This window comes from Hylaeus anthracinus, unplaced genomic scaffold, assembly GCF_026225885.1.
Source record: "Hylaeus anthracinus isolate JK02 unplaced genomic scaffold, UHH_iyHylAnth1.0_haploid 11997, whole genome shotgun sequence".
Taxonomy (NCBI): Eukaryota; Metazoa; Arthropoda; class Insecta; order Hymenoptera; family Colletidae; genus Hylaeus; species Hylaeus anthracinus.
In genome coordinates this window covers 4398243-4421307 of record NW_026534344.1, presented here as the reverse complement: position 1 = coordinate 4421307, position 23065 = coordinate 4398243, and the positions used below count along the sequence as shown (strand labels likewise).

The 23065-nt window shown below is 37.0% G+C and overlaps 3 protein-coding genes across 6 annotated transcripts in view; 2 read left to right on the top strand and 1 right to left on the bottom strand.

Annotated features, from left to right (window-relative positions):
- The window catches only part of LOC128889754 (zinc finger MIZ domain-containing protein 1), a 36266-nt gene extending 21884 nt beyond the window's left edge, over positions 1-14382 (top strand). The window contains exons 2-11 of one of the 3 annotated variants that reach the window (XR_008460496.1): positions 5931-6213; positions 6518-6841; positions 7176-7815; positions 8066-8412; positions 8639-8824; positions 8920-9062; positions 9155-9644; positions 9793-10026; positions 10236-10463; positions 12330-14382. Coding sequence is in view for 2 of the 3 variants with exons in the window: in XM_054147695.1 (XP_054003670.1) it covers positions 6124-6213; positions 6518-6841; positions 7176-7815; positions 8066-8412; positions 8639-8824; positions 8920-9062; positions 9155-9644; positions 9793-10026; positions 10236-10391 (2610 nt within the window). In the remaining variant the exon portion in view is untranslated. Of the gene's footprint in view, positions 1-5930; positions 6214-6517; positions 6842-7175; positions 7816-8065; positions 8413-8638; positions 8825-8919; positions 9063-9154; positions 9645-9792; positions 10027-10235 lie in introns of all 3 variants that reach the window. The other 2 variants (XM_054147695.1, XM_054147696.1) reach the window with 2 other exon arrangements.
- A 1558-nt stretch (positions 14383-15940) lies between these two features.
- Positions 15941-19196, top strand: LOC128889332 (uncharacterized). Its single transcript, XM_054146877.1, has 9 exons — positions 15941-16227; positions 16705-16958; positions 17051-17165; positions 17228-17353; positions 17444-17889; positions 17994-18243; positions 18320-18492; positions 18563-18728; positions 18789-19196. The coding sequence occupies exons 2-9, from the start codon at positions 16777-16779 to the stop codon at positions 18990-18992; spliced, it is 1662 nt and encodes a 553-aa protein (XP_054002852.1). The 5' UTR covers positions 15941-16227; positions 16705-16776; the 3' UTR covers positions 18993-19196.
- Positions 19197-19538: 342 nt separating this feature from the next.
- LOC128889328 (engulfment and cell motility protein 1) lies at positions 19539-22544 on the bottom strand. 2 transcript variants are annotated; one of them, XM_054146870.1, is made up of 7 exons: positions 22249-22544; positions 21828-22121; positions 21322-21750; positions 20824-21240; positions 20315-20752; positions 19929-20235; positions 19539-19867 (listed from the first exon to the last, which is right to left on the bottom strand). In XM_054146870.1, the coding sequence occupies exons 1-7, from the start codon at positions 22375-22377 to the stop codon at positions 19686-19688; spliced, it is 2196 nt and encodes a 731-aa protein (XP_054002845.1). In that variant the 5' UTR covers positions 22378-22544; the 3' UTR covers positions 19539-19685. The 2 variants fall into 2 exon arrangements, with proteins under 2 accessions (XP_054002845.1, XP_054002846.1); XM_054146871.1 differs by having other exon boundaries at positions 19539-19849; positions 22249-22541.
- Positions 22545-23065: the final 521 nt, after the last annotated feature.

The window sequence follows — 23065 nt, the reverse complement described above, 5'->3', positions numbered from 1 at the left end:
AGAGAGAGAGAGAGAGAGAGAGAGAGAGAGAGAGAGAGAGAGAGAGAAATACATTCACCGTGGAAGAAACGTCGAATAAAAAGAAATGCTTCAATAAATATTAGATTGTCACGAAAGTTTCTTTCGCGAGTTGCACTCAATTATTTTGATGTGGTCGTGTTTCTATAAATAGACGATCTAATTTCGTAGATATTCATGTTTTAACAGTAACGGAGCAAAATGAATCGTGCACAATTCAGTAATGTAAACATAAAACATAAAATATCGTGCATGTATTACTTATTAATAAAGCGAATGAAACTTTTGGGAGAACCTGATACTATTAAGAGATGAGGACCGGTTCATCTCAACCTTTATCGAAGCTACTCAGTCGTCTAACAATTGTCGAAAGACAATTTTCAATGGAAAAGATGCGGATAAGTAGTCTCAATATTCCTTACCGCTTCAACAACAACAAATTCTAGGTAATCGACTATCTTTTAGTAGTTCGGACCAGAACAACCCCCTTAATAAACGGGAATTTAACGCGCCTCGTATTCGGGGGTTCCCCGCTAGGCGTCGATGCGGTTCGCACCCGTGGAAGGCTCGTTTCGCCGTTGCATCCTCTTCTAAACACGCCATCGAACGAATCACGGACGCCGACGAGCCTTTCTTTTCCTTTCTTTCTCTCACGCCGGTCGCGCAAGCTGTGTGTTAGGGGCTTTTGTTGCGTGCCCGAGTAGGCTCTAGTTGACGAAATATTGACATCCGAGAATAGAAACCCGTTGCGGGCTTTACACAAGGGGCCTAACCCGCCCCCCAGTCTCTGTTCGGAGGGGAAGACAGAAGGGGAGATGGAATATACGGTCAGGGTAAGGGTGAACAGAGACGCTCGAAAGGGAAAAGGCATACACGTTTCGACGTGGGTCTCCATTTCTCTCTATCTCTCTTTCTCTCTTCGTCTCGCTTCGGTATTTTTCTCGCATAGAGTTGCATTCAACACGAATTTAAAGGGGGTGGGACTCGGATGACGTCAACCTTCGAAATGCTCCCCGTACGTGCTATATCTGGACGTAAGTACGTTACGTGTATACATATGTACAGGGTGTCTCGGAAATCTAATACGGGACGATGACTGGGATGATTTCTAAGAGGGGATCGCCAGAGAAATTATTCGTGATCGTGGGCCACTGGATGCAGACTTATTAGCACCGGATGTTAATTGGTCTGGGGTTGGCGATTTATTTTCTGGAGTATTTTTGAAAGGGTAACGATTGTTGTTATTACCGCGAGGAAATACGGTCATTTCCACGTGCAAAAGTAACTTTTCTTCTAAGCTTCCGAATAGCAACTAAATAAAAAGAACGAACAAATAATAAAACAGTGAAGCTTCCACTATTAATTTCACGGCGGATCCGCCCGTGATCGCGACGCGTTAACGATCGTTTGTTTATTGTCTGCGAGAACGTGTATCTTTTTACGAATTTCACGCGGACGCGCACGTTATTGATTTTGCGATAATGTTAATTATAATCGACTACGTGTACGCCATTCATTTACACTTCCATATCGAGATAACAGAATCCTGGAACTCGCAGTGTTTGTTGTAAATGGAATTTTTGGTATCAAACAGCCTCGCGTGTTTTTATCCGAGGAGATCTATAGAATTTTTAGAAGGGAACTGCCTCGCATACGATATATTCCGAAGGATCCTAAATCAACAAACATCTCTTCCTTGGAAAAATACATTATCTCGTAACCTCGTCTCTTGGTCACCGTAAACATGTTAGAAAAAGAATCTGTTGATTCGTGTTTCTTAACATTTTCTGCTACGATATTTAATATCCGTCTTCGTAAAGTTTGCGATTGAATCATCGAACGCGAAGAACGGAAGCTAATTGAAATTGTCAATAAAATGTAGAAAAAAATGTTTAATAAAACTCAGTCACATGCTTGGGAGGTATCCAGCGCGTCATTAATATGCACGAGCGAAGAAAAAACTGATTTATTTAGTCGACCCTCTTCCGATATACATATAAATAGCTAGAAGAAAAAGGAAGCGGGGCCTTATTATTACGAGCATACAAATACATATATAAGTAGCGTTACGTATATAAATACCTGTAAAAATTCTAAAGGAAGTCGTGCAGTCGATAACTAATACATTATCGTATCCTAGAAATAAATAAATGTAAATTTAAAACCAGTTCACTTCTGCAAAGGACTCGAGAAGTAGCTAACTCAAGATCTGGAACTTTGTTTCCTCTCTTCGAGAGATCAAAGATTGGCAATCTATCCGTAGCTGGTTTTGTCACGTTATGGCAAAAAAAGAAAGATTATTTACTCGCTTTTTACACTGTGTTCTCTGTGACCCAACGCTTATACAAGAGATACATTTCGAGGCTTGCAATAAAATTATACGACGCGACGGAATTGCTCGTACGTTAAAAAGAGTTTCTCGCGACGGTTTCATCACTACAGTCCAAATGTGTCCGTTTGCTAACACCCTATATACCAAGAGACACACATACGCGTGATTGTGGTGGCACGAGAGGACGTGTTCCACTACTACAGACGCATTGAATTCGACCGAGAGGCTATTATTCGAAATTTGTTTTTGTTCGATGCGCCATAATCGCGTCTCGAGGACACCACGCTCGGCGAGAGGCTCTCCTTCCTCCTGGCGAACAGACGAGGTCCTCTTGGTCCCTCTTCCGTTGACTTTGAAAATCGTTGCGATCGAAAAGAGTCCCGAAAAAATTATTTAGCAAATGATTAACGAGACATTTATACTTCTTTCTCTACTCTGAACACTTTTTCCATCTTTGTTTCCAAGATGAAACGTTGTTACTAATTGTAACGAACGAAGATGGACTCGCACTAGCGCTCGAAAGCGCGCGCTAATATAATCGATTTGAATTGGAGATGTGCAAAATTCTTATCCGAATAACTACTTGAAATATCGAGCAACAGGTAAACAACTTTTAGTAAAGGCTTACCTGAACAAACATACGCTTCAAGGTTAGGTTAATGATACATACAGTATCTCTATGAAACGTGTACTTATTTTTGTTACTACCCATTCATTCTTTTTTTCTTTCATTCGCATCGAATTACTCGATATGCGCGTCCTTAAAATTAGTACAGTAAATACGAAATATTATTAAATAAAAGGAACCAGATGTTTCTGTAGCCACTGATGAATTTCTCTAATTATCGTTACTAATCAAACAAACCTTGCGAATAAATTTCTACATTGAGATCTTCGTTGTTTTCCCATTATTGTTAGTATAGAGTTTTGCTCAGCTCTTAACTTGTTCGAAATGAACGAGATGCTTCTGCTTTTGCGCAGTTTTATAGAATTTCCACGAACATGCGCAAGAATCACGACGTTGCTGCACGTGGTAACGCGATATCGCGAAGGATACGGTACGATACACGCGGTGCACTCTTTCACGTGGCTCTCGCCGTGTTTCGAACATAACATAGAACAATGGTCATCGTATACCCTTGTTCGCGACTTCTTTCACGTTTCTGAGCAATTTCCCCTCGTGTCCCATCGGTGCTCTAACTTTAATTCCCGTACAATGCCGCCCGTCTATTACGTAGCGTTCAACTTCCTCGTCTTTGTGATATCAGTGTAAATACTTTATAAACAACTTTGGTTCTTGTACGGGACGCAATGGGCGTGTTTCAAACGCAACTCCTCGCGGTTAGCAAGTCGTCTACTTTCTAAAAGACGGCGCCTGGTTGTCCAAAGTGAAATGATTTCGCGACGCGAACCATCGAAGGGAAGATTTTTATTTTATTTCTTAAAAATCGTAGAAGGTATCTTCTTGAATATTTCTATTCCTGGGAATTATTTAATAATGATCATTGCGAGCGGAATCACACAATAATCTTTACCTAATTTTCATTTTAGAATACCGTTAAGAATTTGTATTCAAAAGCAATTCACGGATCCTTTCTTCAGGAATATGTACATGAAAATTATATTAATAAAAGTAGGTGAATAGATAGACGATAAGACAACGACTCCCTATGAAAGTTACCAAAATCAACCGTTCAAATACTCGGTCACCCCTCCGAAAAAATGAGAGTTTCCCCGCCGATGAGGGAAAAGTGAAGGTTCATCCAAGGTGAAGAGGTTAAAAAGAAACAAGCGAAAAAGCACCAAGTGTGTCGATGAATTCCTTCATTGTTGATTCACCTCTCGAACCCGTGATCCCCGTTTGCAGGGAGGGTCGAAGATGGCGGAGGTCGTCGAGATTTCCCTGCAAATATGTCGAACAAGTCGAAAACGATCGAGAGGCTCGGTTCATGGGACGCAATTGCACCAACGAGCGGTGTTTGTAGCAGAACGGTATTATAAGCGCAGCCACGGTGTGTGAATAGCGAGCACGTGCATTTCCCACAGAAAACCAATAGGGGCCTTGGCCAGCTGGGAATATGAACGGTGGCGCAGGGTTCGGTCTGTCTTTCGATCTTTTGGGGTACGAGCGTCTCGAACGGGGACAGAAACGAGAATACTACTCGAACGAACAATATTCCAGCCTGGATATATCGATAGAAAGCCGCCACAAAGCGTTCCTCTTCCTTCTCCTTCCTGGGTTTGGTAGGTATTTTAATTCTAGGCACGATCAAGGCGATGGTAGATCGATCGTTTCATCGATTCAGGGCTAAATCGATGGGCAAAGTTTACTGTAATCGATGAATTTCACACGTTACTCCATTTTTAACCTACTTTAACTAAACCTACCATGTTGTCAAATTTGTATGCAGTTTCTTACGCATACATTCTATCAAAGAAATACTTTCGCAGAACAAACAAAAATTATTTTTCTCCTGGTCGGTAAAGTATTTTTTGAACGCAACCAGAATAAACGTCAAGTTCGAAAAACAATAACAAGTAACTTAATGCTTTAATCTTCCAAGGATTATTGCCTCCCGATTGGACTAACGAGTCGTCGATAATTTTAATTAAATTGTCTGGGAACTCTGTATTCGTTTGTTATTTGTTTCTTTCATTTTTTATTTATTTTATTTTTGTTTTTTTTTGTTTTTGTTTTTGTTTTTGTTTTTGTTTTTTGTTTTTACAACTCTGATAAGAATTTTACGCGTCGACCGAAACGACTCCAGATTGCTCGACGAGTGTAACACGGTTGGCGACGGAATTGCGGCGTATTTTCTTTCGCTTTTTACCAATTTCTGTTCGCGATTCCCTCGAACTAGCGATGCTTTGAAATTCACAGGAATTTTAATCAGCTGATTTCCTTGTAAACGCGGGTCGGGTAATTTCGTCGATAAGTTAAAAATAAAAATTGACCGCGCACGTTGGTATTTGGACAATGAATATTAACAATCGTCGGTTAGAGTATGGTTGGAACAGTTGCCACGTAGCGCGCGATTTAAGCTGACGACCTTCTCAAATAATTCAGCAGTCATGAATAACTGTTGTATATTATTGCTGCACTGCAGAAAATAGAGAACGTTGCGATACAATCGATTACTCGTACGGAACCGTTCGAACACGAATCTGACCTATAAAGCGATATCTATATCACCCTGGCGTCTATGTTTGCTCGATTACTGCGACTGTAGCGAATGGTATTATTAATGTAGGTGTTCATCATTATCCAAACATTACAGTCGGAACAAATTCTGACGGATGAGGATGGAAAGGACACTCGAAGCGATCTTAAAAATTAATTAAAATCGTAGCAGATCGACGTTTTCACGAAATTATACTTCAATTTTAATTTACGTAATTGTTTAAGATGTCACTAGAACCATCTAGTTAAGTATAGTCGATGGGTAGTTAGTTGTTCATGAAACGAACGAAACTTTTGAAAAGCAACCTATTATAAGAAGAAAATTATAACTTCATAAATATCTTCACGAGTATGTCTGGCACTGACAAGTGTTAAAATGGAACCTTCTTCTTGTTTTAGCACCCTGGTTGTCGGTGAATCGTTCGTACCGCGCGACACGCGATCGTCGTCGTTTTCCACGAGGTTGGTAACAAGAACACCATCAACAACGGCGGCAATCGGCGTCGGGGTGCAGCCCGTGTTATCATCCGGCTATCATAGCACGGTGCCACCCCAGAACGGGGGTGGTGGTTCGACATTTAGTGCCGCGGCGATGGTGGCAGCTGCCACCGCTACGGCCACCGCCACTGCCAGCGTGGTGGCCATGCAGGACCGCCAAGACATCCCCTCGCAATTCAATCAGGTATGATATTCCACTCTCATCCCTTAACCCAAGCAACGTTAAATGAATTTTGTGGGAGGCGGTGAAGATGACTAGAGGACTCATTAGAGGGACTCATCGATAAGACTTTTCCAGTCAAAGAGGGGAGCGTTTGCGATGGGATTAATAGAGAGAAATTTTTGTCATCTAGGTAGCTGTATTAATAGTTATACAATTCAATAAACATCCTCACTTCCACGTCCACTTCTCTGCTTCATATCTCTGTATACCGTAAGCTTAGATTGAAACGAATAAAATAGAGACGAAATGATGGCATTGGTTACAGATGCAGAGCCAACATGGAATACCCCACCAAACGTACAACGCAGGGTACGCCCAAAGAGGACCAATGGCCGGAATGGGGCCAGTCGGGATGAGCAATTTCAATAGCATGGGCACGATGAGCCCGATGCACTCTATGAATTCCATGAATTCGATGAACAGTATGAATGGCATGAACTCGATGAATCCTATGTCGATGGGAGGTATGAACGGTATGAGTGGTATGAACGCGATGACCCCCATGAACTCCATGAGCACCATGGGTAATATGGGCATGAACAATATGATGGGACCTAACAACATGCAGATGAACAAGATGAGCATGCAGGTACGTTGATCATCGAATTTCCTCTTTATCCTCATTTGATACCTCTTTGGGCTTCTTGGGGATCTCCGAGAGATCTTGACTCGATTACCTAGACACTTCCGCCTTAGTATTACTAAATCGTGCTCTGATTATGAGAAAAGAAAGAAAGAGAGGAACATCGTTCATTTAAAAAGAAATTTATTGTTCATATTTTTTTTTTTGTACACGCGAATATAGTCGTCATGACATAAAATACTGCCACTTCTTCACGACGAATGTAGTCGTCAAACACATCCCATCTCTCCACTAATTAACTCCAAGGGAAGATGTGCTAATGTCTTCTTCCCCTTTCCAGGCTCAGCCACACCAAGGATATCCAAGGAGACTAGCGCCTTACCCAACCCCCGCGATGCACATGGCGCAAAAGAGGCAACAGAGCCCGTACGCTGGCCCAAATCCGGCCGCGATGCAGCCTGCGTTCAACAGCATGTCGACGTCGCAATATCCGACCAACTATCCAGCGGCAGCGAGGCCGAACTTCCAGCCTCAGTACCAGCCCATGCAGAGTATGAATCCCACCGCAGCTGGTTTCGGGCCTAACACGATGATACGAACTACCACTATGAGGCAAACGGCGCCGTCGTATAACACCGCCAACCAAGCAGCGGCCAACCAATACTACGGTAGTAACGGTATACCGGTCAGCATGGGACCCACCACGGTTGGCAATCAATTCCTGGGTCACCAACCGAACTCAGGATACGCAGGCGGAGCGTCCTCCTACGGGGCACCCGCTGCTACCACCAGCCAGTATCAACAGGACGTGGCGTCGATGAGGACAACGGGGGCGACGAGTCTGAGTTACCAGCACAGTCCTATTCCTGGCAATCCAACTCCCCCGTTAACTCCAGCCACCAGCATGCCCCCTTACATCAGTCCCAATCCAGACATCAAGCCAAACTTTAACGAGATGAAGTCGGCTGTTAATATTCAAAGTAAGTATGTTTGGAATTCGATGGGTTGCCAAGGCTGAGCTGCACTATCGAATAATTTCACTTCGATGTTCTGACCATTGTTACGTTAATTGAAAATTTGTAAATGCTCAAGCCATGTCTTTTTATAATAGAAAGTCGATAGTATGCGTTCAGAGCCTAATGGTTAATAACAGCCAATCTTATATGTTAAAGCATAATAGAGATACTGAGACTGCGCATTGACTTAACACTGTTCTATTGTTATTTACAGAGGACGATGAGTTGAGATTAACATTCCCTGTGAGGGATGGCATCATTCTTGCACCCTTCCGCTTAGAGCATAATCTGGCTGTAAGCAACCACGTGTTCCAACTCAAGTCCACGGTGCATCAAACGTTAATGTGGCGGTCCGACCTGGAACTGCAGCTTAAGTGTTTCCACCACGAAGACAGGCAAATGAACACAAATTGGCCAGCGAGCGTGCAAGTCTCTGTGAACGCTACTCCGCTGGTTATCGATCGCGGTGAGAATAAAACGTTTCACAAGCCCTTATACCTGAAGGATGTGTGTCAACCAGGAAGGAACACGATACAGATCACCGTGTCAGCTTGTTGTTGCGTAAGTTTTTATTACTAAATCACGAACACGATAGTAATATTTGTTTGCAACTCTAGAGTAGTGTTTTCCAAAGCAAGAGAATTCAAAATAACGAGTAACTAGGATGTTCCAACAGAGATCCTTGATATAAACAGTTTAACTTTGTTAGAGAACTGAACTATTTTTCTTTCAGAAAATTTTCTGTATATTAATATAGACGTGGTTATTTTTGTTTTGTCTTTTACAGTCGCATTTATTCGTGCTGCAATTAGTCCATCGACCAAGCGTACGAAGCGTACTTCATGGATTGTTGCGTAAAAGGCTACTTACGGCAGAGCACTGTATAACCAAGATCAAACGGAATTTCAGTAATACGATTTCCAATAATGGCATACAGTCGGAGAAGGATGTCATAGAACAAACAGCACTTAAGGTGAAGAGAGTTTTTGATAATGGTACCAACCGCTAGAGACCATGTGTCTATTTTTCGAATAGATTTTTTTAAGTACAAATCATTCTCTGTTACAGGTATCCCTAAAATGTCCTATCACTTTTAAACGCATTACACTGCCAGCAAGGGGACACGACTGTAAACACATACAGTGCTTCGATTTAGAGTCGTATCTACAGTTAAATTGTGAGAAAGGATCTTGGAGATGTCCAGTTTGCTCGTAAGTAATTTTTGTGTCAGTTTACAAGCAACTAATAAACCTTGAATATGTTCATCGATACATTGAGTTAATTTGATGTGCACTTTTTATAGGAAACCTGCACAATTGGAAGGTTTAGAGGTCGACCAATATATGTGGGGCATTTTGAACACTTTGAACACTGCAGAGGTCGAGGAGGTCACGATAGACTCAGTCGCGAATTGGAAGCCAGCGAAGAATTTAACCGGTATTAAATCCGAGGAAGAAAGCGACTGCAAGAGAATGACCAAGGCAATGTCACCTGGAAGTATGAATATGCCCACTATGAATAATTGGGACATGAATCAGGCAATGAGCCCATACATACCGCCTGACATGAGCAGCATTGTAAGCGGCTCTATGATGAATAATCCATCGTCTACGTACGGAAATAATAACATTAATCATCGGAATTCGTCGGGAGGATCCTTCGATATTAATTCCGGAACGAATACAAACACGAACAATGATTACACTAACGGAACAGGGCCTCTTTCGCACTTAAACGAATCGGTGAACTCTCTGGATCCTCTCAATGCTATGGAGAAATCACTCAACGATCAGGTAAATTGAAAGCTCAGTGTTGCACTTGTTGATAAATGTTCGGAAGCTCGATACTTGTTCAAAAAAAATAAAAATTTATATTAAAATAGTCAAATAAACAATTACTTGAGATAAATAGAGTAACATTTTTTTTCTATGTATGTTACAGATGCCCCATACACCGCATACACCTCACACTCCTCACACACCTCACACACCAGGTGGCGGAAACAGCGGTCCGCCAAGTGTTCCTCCTGCATCTCAGGAATCTACAGGAAATCACAACACATCTGGTAGTACGAGTACAAACATAAATAACGATTCTGCGGATATACCATCAGACTTAAATTTCGATCCAGCTGCAGTAATAGATGGCGAGGGTACAGGTCAGGAAGCATTGAATGTGAGTATCCAAAAACTTCAAGTATACTTCATATTTTAACCTCAATCAATATACATTTCATGAAATCTTACAGTTTATTCAGTTATAATACTTGTACACGGTAGCATCTTTTTGTTTATAATAGATTGTAAATTGAGAATTAACTTGGATTTAAACTACAATTCTACGTTACTAATATGGGCAATAAATACATAAAATTAAAAAAAAAGATTTATTATATGTTACAGCTCTTGCCAGACAATGTTGTGGATCCAATGGAGCTACTTTCGTATCTAGATCCACCAGATCTGAATACGCCTCCCAGCAGCGGCGCTAGCAGTGGTAACCCCTCATCGAGCGATGATATATTGGCACTCTTCGAGTAAAAGATGGTGGACGTCTTTTAGAGGAATAATCAAATCGCGACCCTGACGTTAAGAAAGAAAAGCGATCGACAGGTTTGCATCTTACTACAAATATGTTTCTAATTGAACGAAAATACTTGTAGCGAGGGATTTCAAAACGTATTGGGGTCACTGTGGGTGCTTTCACCTAATTCAATGGTACAAACAATCTTAGCTCTAATTATAATATTCCTATTGACGAAGTTAGGACATATTACTAGATTTAAAAAAAAAAACGATGACTTTTAATTAATAGCGGAACAAAGCACCACGTAGCGTGCTTGTTTGTAAAGATGTTATTGCACGGATATTATGTTTAGTCCTTGATATTGGGAATCTGATTTCCAATAGAGATGCGTTATAACATTGTGCCGGGCATATGTTCCAGAACTGATCACCGGGTACCACAATTATATTAATTGTGTTCGAACGAAGGTAAATACGAATTTTTTAATATCGAACGTAGAGCAATCTTTTCCATGAAGAGTTTTACATACAGATTAATACTACGAAGATATTTGTTTGATACAGTAAATGTGCGATACGATCGACGAAACTTACATATATTTTATACACCATTACCATTTAACCATTTCTTCATTCCGTAATGGGTTTTTACGTGGACAATATTCGAAGAACGTGCTGCAAGGTGTCGACGACGATAGAGAAATTAATGTTACGCGATAGATAACCTAATACCGTTTTGGTTAATGAATTTTACAAAATCGTATAGCACATTTATAGGATTTTACATTGAAAATACGGGCCTCGAGTCCAATATCTGCACAATACCGAGATAATTTTAGAAACCCTGATCGTTTTTAGTGTACCTTCGAAATGTAAGCGTTCTTAATGGATTTATGATTTTGGAATATTTGCTTGACAAAATGTGCTGTGCTACTTCAAAGGCTTCACTTTGAAATTCTTGCTGCAATATGATCTTTACCTCAATACCGGTCTACTCGCATTCATGGCTATGATGGACCTACATCACAACAGAATTACTACTGTACAGTAACTTTTGTAAATAAGTTTTAATCGAAAATAGGTAAGGCGTTCATCTGTTGTGAATCACCCTGCTTATTGATGGATATAGCGCATATAGTGTTCCTTTCCTTTAGATGATTAGTAACAACAGATGAAAAAAAGAATAATCGAGGGCATATCGGGCTTCACACTGGAGACTACGTAATATTTCATATGGTGTATCTTCTGAGTTTTTGAATCGTTTGCAATGGTGTGCAAACGATTATAATCATGTGTAGCAATGCTCCATACAAATATATTGCTAAAGAATTTGTAGAAAATTGTGCTGCTCATCGAAATAAAACAGAAATTTGTAAGGATCAATTTTGAGATTTTCTCAAAACGCTAACATCTAAATAGTATGAATAAATATTTATTCTAATGTACAAAATCTCCGAAGATACATCAAAACCATTTACATATATAGAGTTTATTTTCACGTTTTGATATAAATAATTTATCATTAACAATTAAATTCACGAGAGAGAAGTTACTGGATTTATTTATTATTTCTATGAAAAGTGAAGAGACACGATACTTGAAGTATAAAAATAATTAAATAAATTTTATAAACATGCAATAAGTATACAGAAAAATAATTTTCCATATTCTATCGATAAACGTACAAAATAAAAATACATTGGATAAAAACAAGAAATATAAATGGTGTGATCATTAACACAAATTCTTAACAACGTGATTTCACGTTTAACGAAAATTCAGACGTTCCAGAATTATTTGTATGATATACTGCCAGAGTGACACCGCCCATGGCCTCCCCTGCTTGCGTAGTAGTTATTACATTTATATCTTTTGTGATTAAAAGAGAAGATATACTTAAAGTGATTCATGTAGATTATACAAATTTTATATTAAAATGTATTTATATTCCAGCGTGCAACACTAGCGCACATTGAAGGATTAGATGCGGTCAAGTTTCTATTCGTATAACTACTATAACATTATTGAGAATAGGATAATAATATTACTTACATATTAAGCACGACTACTGTATATTATCTGTATATATGATAAATAGATTAATAATATAAGAAAAGTGGCAGATACTTATTGGCCAGTTATAATAGTAAAATGATTATCTTAATTATGTCTCAGAACCAAAACATACAGGCGTTGTATGAGAATACTTTAAACTAGAAAGTGTAATATGTAAATGGCTGCAGGATAATAACAGTTCAGATATTGCGCTGTTATTTCTAATAGAATTATTACTTACTTATTAAAGACATAATTATCTAAAAAAAAAGTTTATTCAAACTGTAAGCTTTACTTAGGATTGCCAGGAAGTAGGCCCGTGCAACATCGTTGCGATTGTACATAGGCAATGTCTACCTATACCTACCTAATAATATCCTAAAAATACACAATACACGGTCTTGGTTTACAAGTTGTAGAGTTTTATGAATATCTGTTATAATTGCGCGAGTCTATAATTTTTTCGAGAACACCCTTACGTAAATTACAAAGTTAAAGTGTTTCAAATAAGTAAGAATACTAAATACCAAATCTACTACTATCAATACCGATTAATATTTGACAGTTAAATTATATAAAATACTTTACAAAATAAACCACGTTTATTTTATTAACCATGCAGAATTTTTATACTGGAGAAACGATGATACGTTTAATTTTTGTAAACAAAAAAAGTAATAATGATTTCATTAACGAATAATACAAACGATGTAAAATATATTACACAATGAATATCACGATATTTCTAAAAAATGTGTTTTTGATCAATTTTAATACTAACTCAATAGTAATTCAGATTATTATGAATCTCTACAACTTCATGATTATATACCTATTTATCTATTGTTAGGAGGCCTATGATTTGATCCTACAGTGCGCCATTGAACACTTAAATGATAAAAAAGGTTGTGTGTGTTGTCTTGTCCAAGGCCTGAAGGAGCTGCACTAAGAAAATTAAATATTTTCATGTAACGTGACACATCTGTACCTACTTATGGCAAATTTAACATATTCGATGGATCAAATAAAGCGCAGAGTGTTTAAGTAAATAATAAGCATTCACGGATAATCGATATTTTCATTTTGCTGTTACTTCGATATGAGTTTTAGATAATTGTAAAATTTAATTTTTCACTAAAGTGGACATGGACCAAATTTTAATTATAAACAAATAAAAAGATTTGTCTAAATCAATCAAATTTCGGCAATTTTAAATATCGATTAAATATTTCGTGTATACCGAGTATCCGACGATTGTTTTGGTATAGTTTTGTAAATATAAAAATGTGGTTACCATCTGAAACGTTATTAAAAATAATCAAAATCGAAAATATCGAATAACCGAATAAACTTAGTTTACAATCAAGAGCACAATGTATTGCAGAAAAAGATATTGTCATACATTTTGCTGGACGAGGATTTGAACCTGGAATCTTTTATTTCCAGAGGAATTACTTCAAGCCAATTATAACAGGCAATAGCAATTATAATTACGGATTAGTAACTTAAAAGTGACGAGCGATTACAATAGGGCACCAATGATTATGTTCTGAATTCAAGTTCGAATCCAGTAAACTGAATGATTAGATTCTTTTTTCCCCTGAAACAGCATTTTTATACTGATAAAGCTTTTATAAATTTACTTAAAATTACTACCCAAAAACTGTTCATAGATCATATCAGCCTCATAGATAAGTAACAATATTTCATTAATCGATACACGAAATGATTGTCGTCGCATTTATCATGGTCGCCATAAGTGATTGGTACAGGCTTGTGTAAAGTAATAAAAAAAGTGCGCATTACGGAGAAAGAAAAACAAATATCATTGGTTACATTCGCGTAAAAAATTTTAATATACAAAGACCAGTTTATAATATGTATGACAGACACCACATTGTTTCTCGATGACAGTTAGAAACATTCAATAAAAAAGTCATAAAATATTGAACGGTGGTACCGTTTTTGGATCATTTTTCCTGTGGATCATTCTGAAGGAAATATATTTTGCAAATAAAACTGTTGCAAACGATATACGAATAAAATCCTTATAGCAAGGTCACCAGTATCTATAGAACGACAAATAATTTTAATATAATCATTAGAATTAGTTATATACAAAATAATTAGAACACTGTTATTGTATTTTCTTTTATTATTAATGATGGAACTGACACACAAGTTCGAGAATTTCTATACATTCATAAAATTACAAACTTGCATTTGAAAGTTTCGTTGTAGGTTCTAGAATCTTTTACATCTATACATATCTCTTTTTTTCTTAGTTCCCTTGTTAAATAATTAAAAGTTATTAACAATATGCACGAATAACCATTACAAATTTTAAGGTAAGTGAACATAAGATAGATTATAATTAGATAAGAAATTTAATTCGCAATTATTACATATTATTAGAACTTGATTGCTGAGGAACAACAATAATTGTCTAATTTCATTACAATATTTATAATTATCCGCTACATATATATGAATAAAATTATAACTTGAATCGTTTACTTTAAAGTGATACATGTAAAATGCCGCTTTGGATATAGGTTTACGATGAATTTATTTTTTAATATTATATACATTAATTCATAACGAAATATCTCGCTATGTTATATTGCAAGAAGGTTATCATTAAGGGTATGTTCTTTGAATCATACAAATGGAATATACATACAAATTTTCTTTTAAGAAAACGCGCCGAAATGGGTTGCCATCTCGCGGTGAATAGGTGAACTAATCATAAATGATGACTAGCGCTCTCGGCGACAAAACGTCCAAGTTTGTCACAACAAAAAAAAAAAAGTTTATACTTTCGCTGCTAGATGGAGTCACCACCTTCGGCTAAAAGCATTTATCATGCGTAGATAAGTGAATAGATTGCATTAAAACATTAACGCTCGGTAAATAAAGCGAAATAAGTAAGTAGGTAAAAATTGATCAGATCTAGTTTAAAAATGAGTAGCCACAAACTGCAGGCATAAATTATTATATACTTTGTTCGACACAATGTAAACTTACAATTTATAATTAAAGTGCTAAATGTATTCTCCACCACTCTCTACACTTACGTCAAAACATCTATGATTTTTGTAGCTATTTCTTTCATCTATGACAAATGAACCACGAAATGAAGGGTAATTAAAGGCAAAGGTACCAGAATATAATGGGAAATTAAAGGGAAACGTTCTAAGAAGAAGGGTGAGACGAAATGGAATTTCACCACGAAGGGAAAAGAAAAAATGGGAATTTACCCGCGGTGTACACCTCTGTTACCAACTGTCTAGGATCAGGATACCAGTTCAGTAATCTTGTGGTTTAAGTTTACGTTAGATTTTCCTTACACCTTATGATATGAATTATAATAATTCTTAAAATATTTGCATTCATATTTTCCTCGAATAAAATACAGTAGCGTATGTTTTCATTGAAATTGTAACAAGGATAACCGTAACAGTTTTGCATTTGGCGTGATTTTAGTACGCAGGCGTTCATTCAACCACGGTATTGATTCGAATGCGCAATGTCAAACAACGATAGTCGGAAATGCGGACGTTGCTTTCTGTGACTCGTCGCATCGTTCCCTTGTAACGAGGCTATTTGTTCAAAGACTAATTCGCAGTGAAGGAAAAAGTGCGTGGCAAGAAGAGAATTGGAAAACATGGTTGGACCAAATGTTTCCTTGTGACTAACCGTTCCGGATGGTGGGACAACCTCTACACAGGGCGCATCCTTCAGGACACCTTCCGAACACGAACGTGTAAATACGGAACTCGCAACGCTTTGTAAGGTGAACTAAACATTTTTCTTGTGTACAAACATAATACACGTGATTGTAACTCAATTAAAAGTTTAGGTTTTATTTTATACCAGTCGCAATGGAACAAATTACAGAAACGCGGAAATGCCGTTTTTGAAAATACCGCCAAGTTTTAAATTTGTAACGTGTAAAAAAACTCTAGTATTTTTATGCACGACACTTGAGAATAATTTCAAATCTGTGAAGTAAAAGATACGCGTGCCAAGTTTTGAAAGTCAATCCCTCGTTATGGAAGAAGCGAATTAACCAAATTAATTCGAACCGAAAAGTTGGATGAAGATGGGTCGGTATAAAATCATTTTTGAATCGCATAATGAAAAAATAGTTTATAATAATACGGCAAAATTAATAGATGCGAATGTTTTCTTGAATAGTAAACGTATAATTGTGAGACCGATTGTGTGTATGTTGTTAAAAAATGTTTGACAAAAAATGAATTAATTTTAGGTGTACCCGGTGAGCCCTGTAACAGGGCCTGGTGCAGCAAGATCTGTATGGGAGCTAAGTCCCGACCCCGACATGGTCGGGCATCTACCAAACACTCCAATTTCTAGCACTACCCATCCGAGTCATGGTTCTGCTAAGGGCAACGATTTACAGACAAGAAATGGCCCCGATGACAACATTTATGCGGATGAACATGCTCCAGGTCAAACACCATCCGACGAAACAAAAAGAATTTTCGAATTACTTAGATCTGGGTTAGACTACGTACTTTATAATTAACGAAATTAGTTTATGGTAATACTATGGTAAATTATTAATTATGGTACTAATTTAAACATGTTCGTAGCGAAATTGGAGCCGTCGATGAACTGGTAGAAAAGAATGGTTTAAGTGTATTAAGCGCGAGAGATGAATGGGGATATACACCTGCCCATTGGGCTGCTTTGGACGGAAACATCGAAGTTAGTTTCTAAATACTAAATATTTCCTTTGTTTCAAACTGAAATCTTTTATCCTTCAACAGGTAATGAGATATTTGATAGAACGAAACGGACCGGTCGATCTTTCTTGTCTCGGAACGCAAGGACCAAGGCCGATACATTGGGCTTGTCGAAAGGGTCATAGCGCGATAGTTCAATTATTATTAAAGGTATGCAAGTTAATAAAAATGTCGAACGCGATACCGTAATTTTGGTTAATCAAAATTTTGTATAGTTTTTACTTATTTTTTTTTTTTTAGGCAGGAGTCGCCGTTAACGCGGCGGACTTTAAAGGATTAACGCCTCTGATGACTGCTTGTATGTTTGAAAAATTTGCAACTGCGGCATTTTTATTAGGATCTGGTGCATTGGGACATTTAACAGACATAAACGGCGACACTGCTCTTCATTGGGCTGCGTACAAAGGCCACGCAGAGTTAATAAGATTACTTATGTACAGTGGAGTAGACCTGCAGAAGCCCGATTATTTTGGATCAACACCGTTACATCTAGCATGCCTTTCCGGCAACGTCAGTTGCGTGAAAATATTGTGTGAGAAAAGTAAAATCGAATTGGAACCACGCGACAAAAATGGTAAAACACCGTTGCAGTTAGCAAAGAGTCACAGACATTCGGAAATTGTAAGAATATTGCAAGCTGAACAAAAACGAAGAGCTAGATGGATTCCACCCATCAACGAACTTTGGTTCGTATTATTTTCATCTTTCTTGAATTATTATCGATTATTATATATATATATTATTATCTTGCGTTAATACAATATATTAACATTCGTTATTTGATTTAAAGGGCACTGTTATTCGGCGGAGCTGGAAATAGTAAAGGTCCTATATTGCTATTTATGATATCTGTTCTATTATGGGGATATCCAATGTATTTACTGAAGTGTATACCGTTAACGTGGAACCTTTTACGTGGTAGCCATTATTGCTTTATTTATTGGAATACTGTTATGTGGATATCATGGATTGTAGCAAACAGAAGGGATCCTGGCTATGTACCACAAAACAGTGACACCTACTATAGGGCAATTAAACAAGTACTGTTTTACGATTTAAGTATTGTTTAATATAAAATATCACAATATTTACTAAAATGCTTTTTCACATTTTTAGATTCCATATTTTGATAAATGGAAAAAGAGGAATGTATTATTATCGCGACTGTGTCACAGTTGTAGATGCTTCAGGCCTTTGAGAGCTAAACACTGCAGAATATGTAACAGATGCGTTACATATTTCGATCATCACTGTCCATTTATATATAATTGCGTCGGTTTAAGAAATAGGTAAACGATATATATATACTGTATATAACTCGTTTAATTGTAAATTATCGTTGATTAATTATTGTTGCAGGATGTGGTTTTTTCTTTTTGTTATGTGCGTAGCGATAAACTGTTCGTTTTCGATTTATTTTGCTTGCTACTGCATGGCAATCGAAGGAATTGAATTACTATATGTATTAGGTGTATTGGAAGCTTTGGTCTTCTGTGGACTTGGATGGATTTTGACTTGCACTTCGGTAAATATAAAATGTAACTCTAATTGTCTAGATTTATAATAATCCGCATTTATTTCACAGGTATTACATGCTTGTATGAATTTGACCACAAACGAAATGTTTAATTATAAAAGATATTCGTACTTAAGAGACAAAAAAGGCAGATATTTGAATCCGTTTAGCCGAGGTCCAGTCCTTAATTTTATCGAATTCTTCCTTTGCCCACCAAATCATCAAGCAAATGATCCCCAAAGTTACCATATACTTTCAGAGGATATCATGTAAGATATTCTGATCACTATTTTACAGCAGTGTTGCACTTGTAGAAAATGTGAAAATATTATTAATTATGCAACTAATGCTATTTTTCGGAATAATTGCAACTATACGTACCTGCACACGATCTACATTGTTACAGCTTCTAATTTTATCACTTTTTATCTGTATTGTTTGTGAGGTATGTTTCAGTAAATAATTTATTAATTTATATTTTCTATATTTATTACACTAACAATATCACAACATTTACGAAATATGTATTAAAAAATCGAATTGCTAAACATTATTTTAAACAAAGTTCTATTATAATTACAGTCAGTCGATTAAATACAGTAATATAAATTTTTAGATTTGTTCTATTATTACGATATAAAATAACCAATACATCGTTACACAAGTATCAAATTGATATATACAAATACATTTAAAAATGGTATATATAATTGGTATATGTAAAATGTAAAATATGTCTTTGGTAAAATATACTGCGTCTCCTAATTAAAATACTTACAGGATTCAATTTATATAATTGAAAACCTTATTTACTGTATAGAGGCAATACAAATGGAAATACTACGAATGATTCGTTTGTATAAAAATTGTGATCTAGGATAAAATATTAAAGCCCTAATTTTTAGAAATAATTAAATCGCGCCAGCGTAAAACTGTCATGGCGATCATTGAATGTAAATTACATTTTTACTTCAACTCGTAACAAAAGTCATAATTCGGTGGCGGGTCAGGAATAACAGGCGGATTTTGAGGAATATCAATTCCTTCCGCATCTAAAAGTCTTAATTTAATGTCCATTGATAGTAAGGTTTCTAAATCATTCTCTGCTTCTTTACTGGTCATCCTATTGCCTGTAAAAAAATTTTTGTCTTTCTGAATTTATTAAAAAAGTTACACATTACATATATATATATATTAACCGCTACATACCAAGTAAAGCATTAATGCCATCAGTCCAGTAATCGAAAACTTTTTCTTCAGGGGCAACAAAATCTAGACTTGAAACTTCTATAGAATCCAAAATTAAAGAAAAAGCCAATTGATGTGTGGTTTTCCGTCTTTGTAAATCTTTCATATGCGGACAATCTCTACCGGTCAATAAACCTCGAATTTCAACAACAGCCAACTTTGTAGAGAGCTCGTCAATTGTTGGCACTGATTTTTCGTCACAGTCTCCGTAATGAAATACTTTGCGATTGGGTGAAAGTCGAACATACCAAAATTTATCCTTGATTCTCTGCGTAAATTACAGTTTTGTTATAAATTCTCGCGCATTTACCATTTAATTAATTTTCTGTAAGGAAAAAGATAGATACCTGTCCTCTAGCACTGTACTTCATAAATCTAGTGCCTTCTACTAAAAAACCTAAACGTTGTTGTTGAATGAGTTCTAGAATTTCGGGTGTAATTTGTTCTCTAAGTTCAACAATTGGTGTTGCATGACTTTCCCACTCTTCCCTACTAGTTCGTTCTTGTTGCCAAAGATTAGTAATTGTCGAATACGTTAATTGTTGTAGCTTATTTTTAAATTTATCCAGTCCTGTAGGCTTGCACTGAAGCGCTCTAGTGATTTGTTCTCTAACAACGGAAAATACTTTCACAAAATCTTCAGTCGTGGCTCTCATCTCCTTCCAAGTTTTGTTTAATAGCACTATGCACACGCAATAAAATTCTTCAAATGGATGATCATGCGTAAAGAACATTGGATGATACGATTGACCTTGCTCGCTAGGCGCTTCTCCAATCCGTAATACCTAATTAAAATTAATAATAAATCTAACTCATCTAAATTATTATATATATTAAAATAACTTTTAACACGTACTTCGCAAAGCAGCTTAACCAGTTCCACACTCGTCCTACCGAAAGGACACTCGTGTTCATCCGCCCTACAAGAATTCTCTAGAACGACTTTAGTATAAGCTTCGGTATGATTACGTGCAAAGTAAACCATACAGTCTAGAGCAAGCATTCCCGGAGGCGTTTCCGTAAAATCAAGAGCAGGATTAATGTCATATTTAAATCCCAATTTTTTATAATCCTTGGCATAAAGGCCTTGTTTACGAGCGGTTACATCTCCACCAACTATCCCTTCGGTATCGAAAGCAATTTTTCGAAGCTCTTTAATATTATCATGGGCCTCTTGATCTTGAGGATCCATCTTTGTCATCATTCGTTGTTCCCACAAACCTAACATTAACGTTTGCAATACATATAATTGATGTGCCATTTCTGCACCAACCTAGGTAAAGAAGAAGCTTTGTAATAAATTTACGTGAACATTTTCTCGTAATAAATGAGAATACTTAAATATACCATGTACCTGACCAGTAGACTGTATGATGTTTGTCAAGAACACATTTCTAACTTGTTTAGATTGAAGAGCAGCAGCGACGGATCTACGCTTAGATACATCAGCCTTAACAAATAAGGCATTTATCAGAGCTATTGCATTTTGTTGTATTTGTGGACGCATACTTTGTAGATGCATCACTAGATTGGGAAAAGTCACTTCTTTTTCAACTTGTCCATACTTTCCAGAAGAATTCAGTACTATATTTTCAAGGATGCTAAGCGAAGCTTCAATAATACTAGTGTCTTGGGTTACAGCTGGATTGTTTACATAACTAGCTACTTTATTAATAAATGGTGTTTCTAATATATCCCACGAAACAATTCCATGATCCATGAGTTCTACAAATGATTGAAGTGAATGCGCGAGTGCATTACCTTTATATTTTTCTCCTTCTACCTATGAGAAATATTTTAAATTTAGAAGACAATAACATGAAGCAATCATAACGAATGGTTTATCAAGGCATTGAATACCTGTGATACAATCAAAGCTAATCCTTGTTTGTTAATAAATTCTAATGCAAATGTCATGTCTGTACTAAGTGTACTCAGCTTTTGCAGAGCCCCAGTCTTTTCCTCCGTAGTTCCATTGTTGAGTTTAGACAGAATATCACTAGCTGTTTTAGAAGGGGAAAACTCCAATCTTAAAATACTGCCATTCTTCACTTCATTACGATTCTTTTCTGTGATGTAATTTTGATTATTACTCTCAGAGAATTGTAATGAATACGACTCAGGATCAACGAGACCCCATCCATTGCACAGTTCCTAATAAAAATTTCCATTTAAGTTTTCTAAATATATTCATAAGTTATAACTTCAATATTTTTAACGTCAAACAATTGTACTAAAACAATGTCAAAACAAATATATAACGGTGCGATTCTCCAAGTACCTGAATAATTCCAGTTAGCGGATGCTTTTGATTAAATTCAATGAGTTGTGGTACTTGATCCGTCATTTGGACAGCGATTTTCACAATATTAGAATCCTTTTGCACTGGCATTTTTGTCTGTGTGTACATGAAGCGATCCAAAAACCAATTATTAAATATAAGAACAAAGTAAAACGACACAATAAGCGCCCCTCCAATTTCTTCTAAAAAATATTACTAGTTTGACGTATCCCTTGTCATAACAACGTAACGGCCACCATGATGATTCTTTCCCAACTGTATAAGTCAAAACAAAACTCAACTCAGAAAGTATTAATAACGATATACTTTCTAGGATAAAATTCTTAAATTATTATTTGATTATGACTTTTAATAAAAAAAAAAAAATAGTAATTGATACAATTACAGTTGCAATTAATTCTTCAAGTATTATTATATACATCACAGTAGTTGTGGAATCAAGCACGCGGCAACTTCGAGGTGACAACCGACCTAACAAAACAGTTAGTAAGGGGTGCCCCGCCTACGAGATAACAACCGAACCGACATACTGGCTAGCATGGGTTGCTGCATAAAAGGGGCATCCTTGCGCCTACGAGATGGCAACCGCACCGACGAACAGGCTAGTATAGGATGCCGCATACTAGGGGCACCTCTGCGCCTACGACGTGACAACCGGTCGTACAAGCAGGCTAGTATAGGTTGCCGCATACCAGGGTCACACCTGCGCCTACGAGGTAACAACCGAACCGACGAACCTCTAACATCTCCCAAAATCCTAGAACGACTCCCATCACTCTCTAAGATCTCCTAACAA

Excerpts from the sequence above, each read along its gene's own strand:
- LOC128889332 (XM_054146877.1), top strand. The coding sequence starts at position 16,777 with ATGGTCGGGCATCTACCAAACACTCCAATTTCTAGCACTACCCATCCG. Across the intron at positions 18,244-18,319 it reads ACTATAGGGCAATTAAACAA|ATTCCATATTTTGATAAATG; the intron begins GTACTGTTTTAC and ends TCACATTTTTAG. Across the intron at positions 18,493-18,562 it reads TGCGTCGGTTTAAGAAATAG|GATGTGGTTTTTTCTTTTTG; the intron begins GTAAACGATATA and ends TTATTGTTGCAG.
- LOC128889328 (XM_054146870.1), bottom strand. The coding sequence starts at position 22,377 with ATGTACACACAGACAAAAATGCCAGTGCAAAAGGATTCTAATATTGTG. Across the intron at positions 21,751-21,827 it reads TAGCTTTGATTGTATCACAG|GTAGAAGGAGAAAAATATAA; the intron begins GTATTCAATGCC and ends TATTTCTCATAG. Across the intron at positions 20,753-20,823 it reads TGGTTAAGCTGCTTTGCGAA|GTATTACGGATTGGAGAAGC; the intron begins GTACGTGTTAAA and ends AATTTTAATTAG.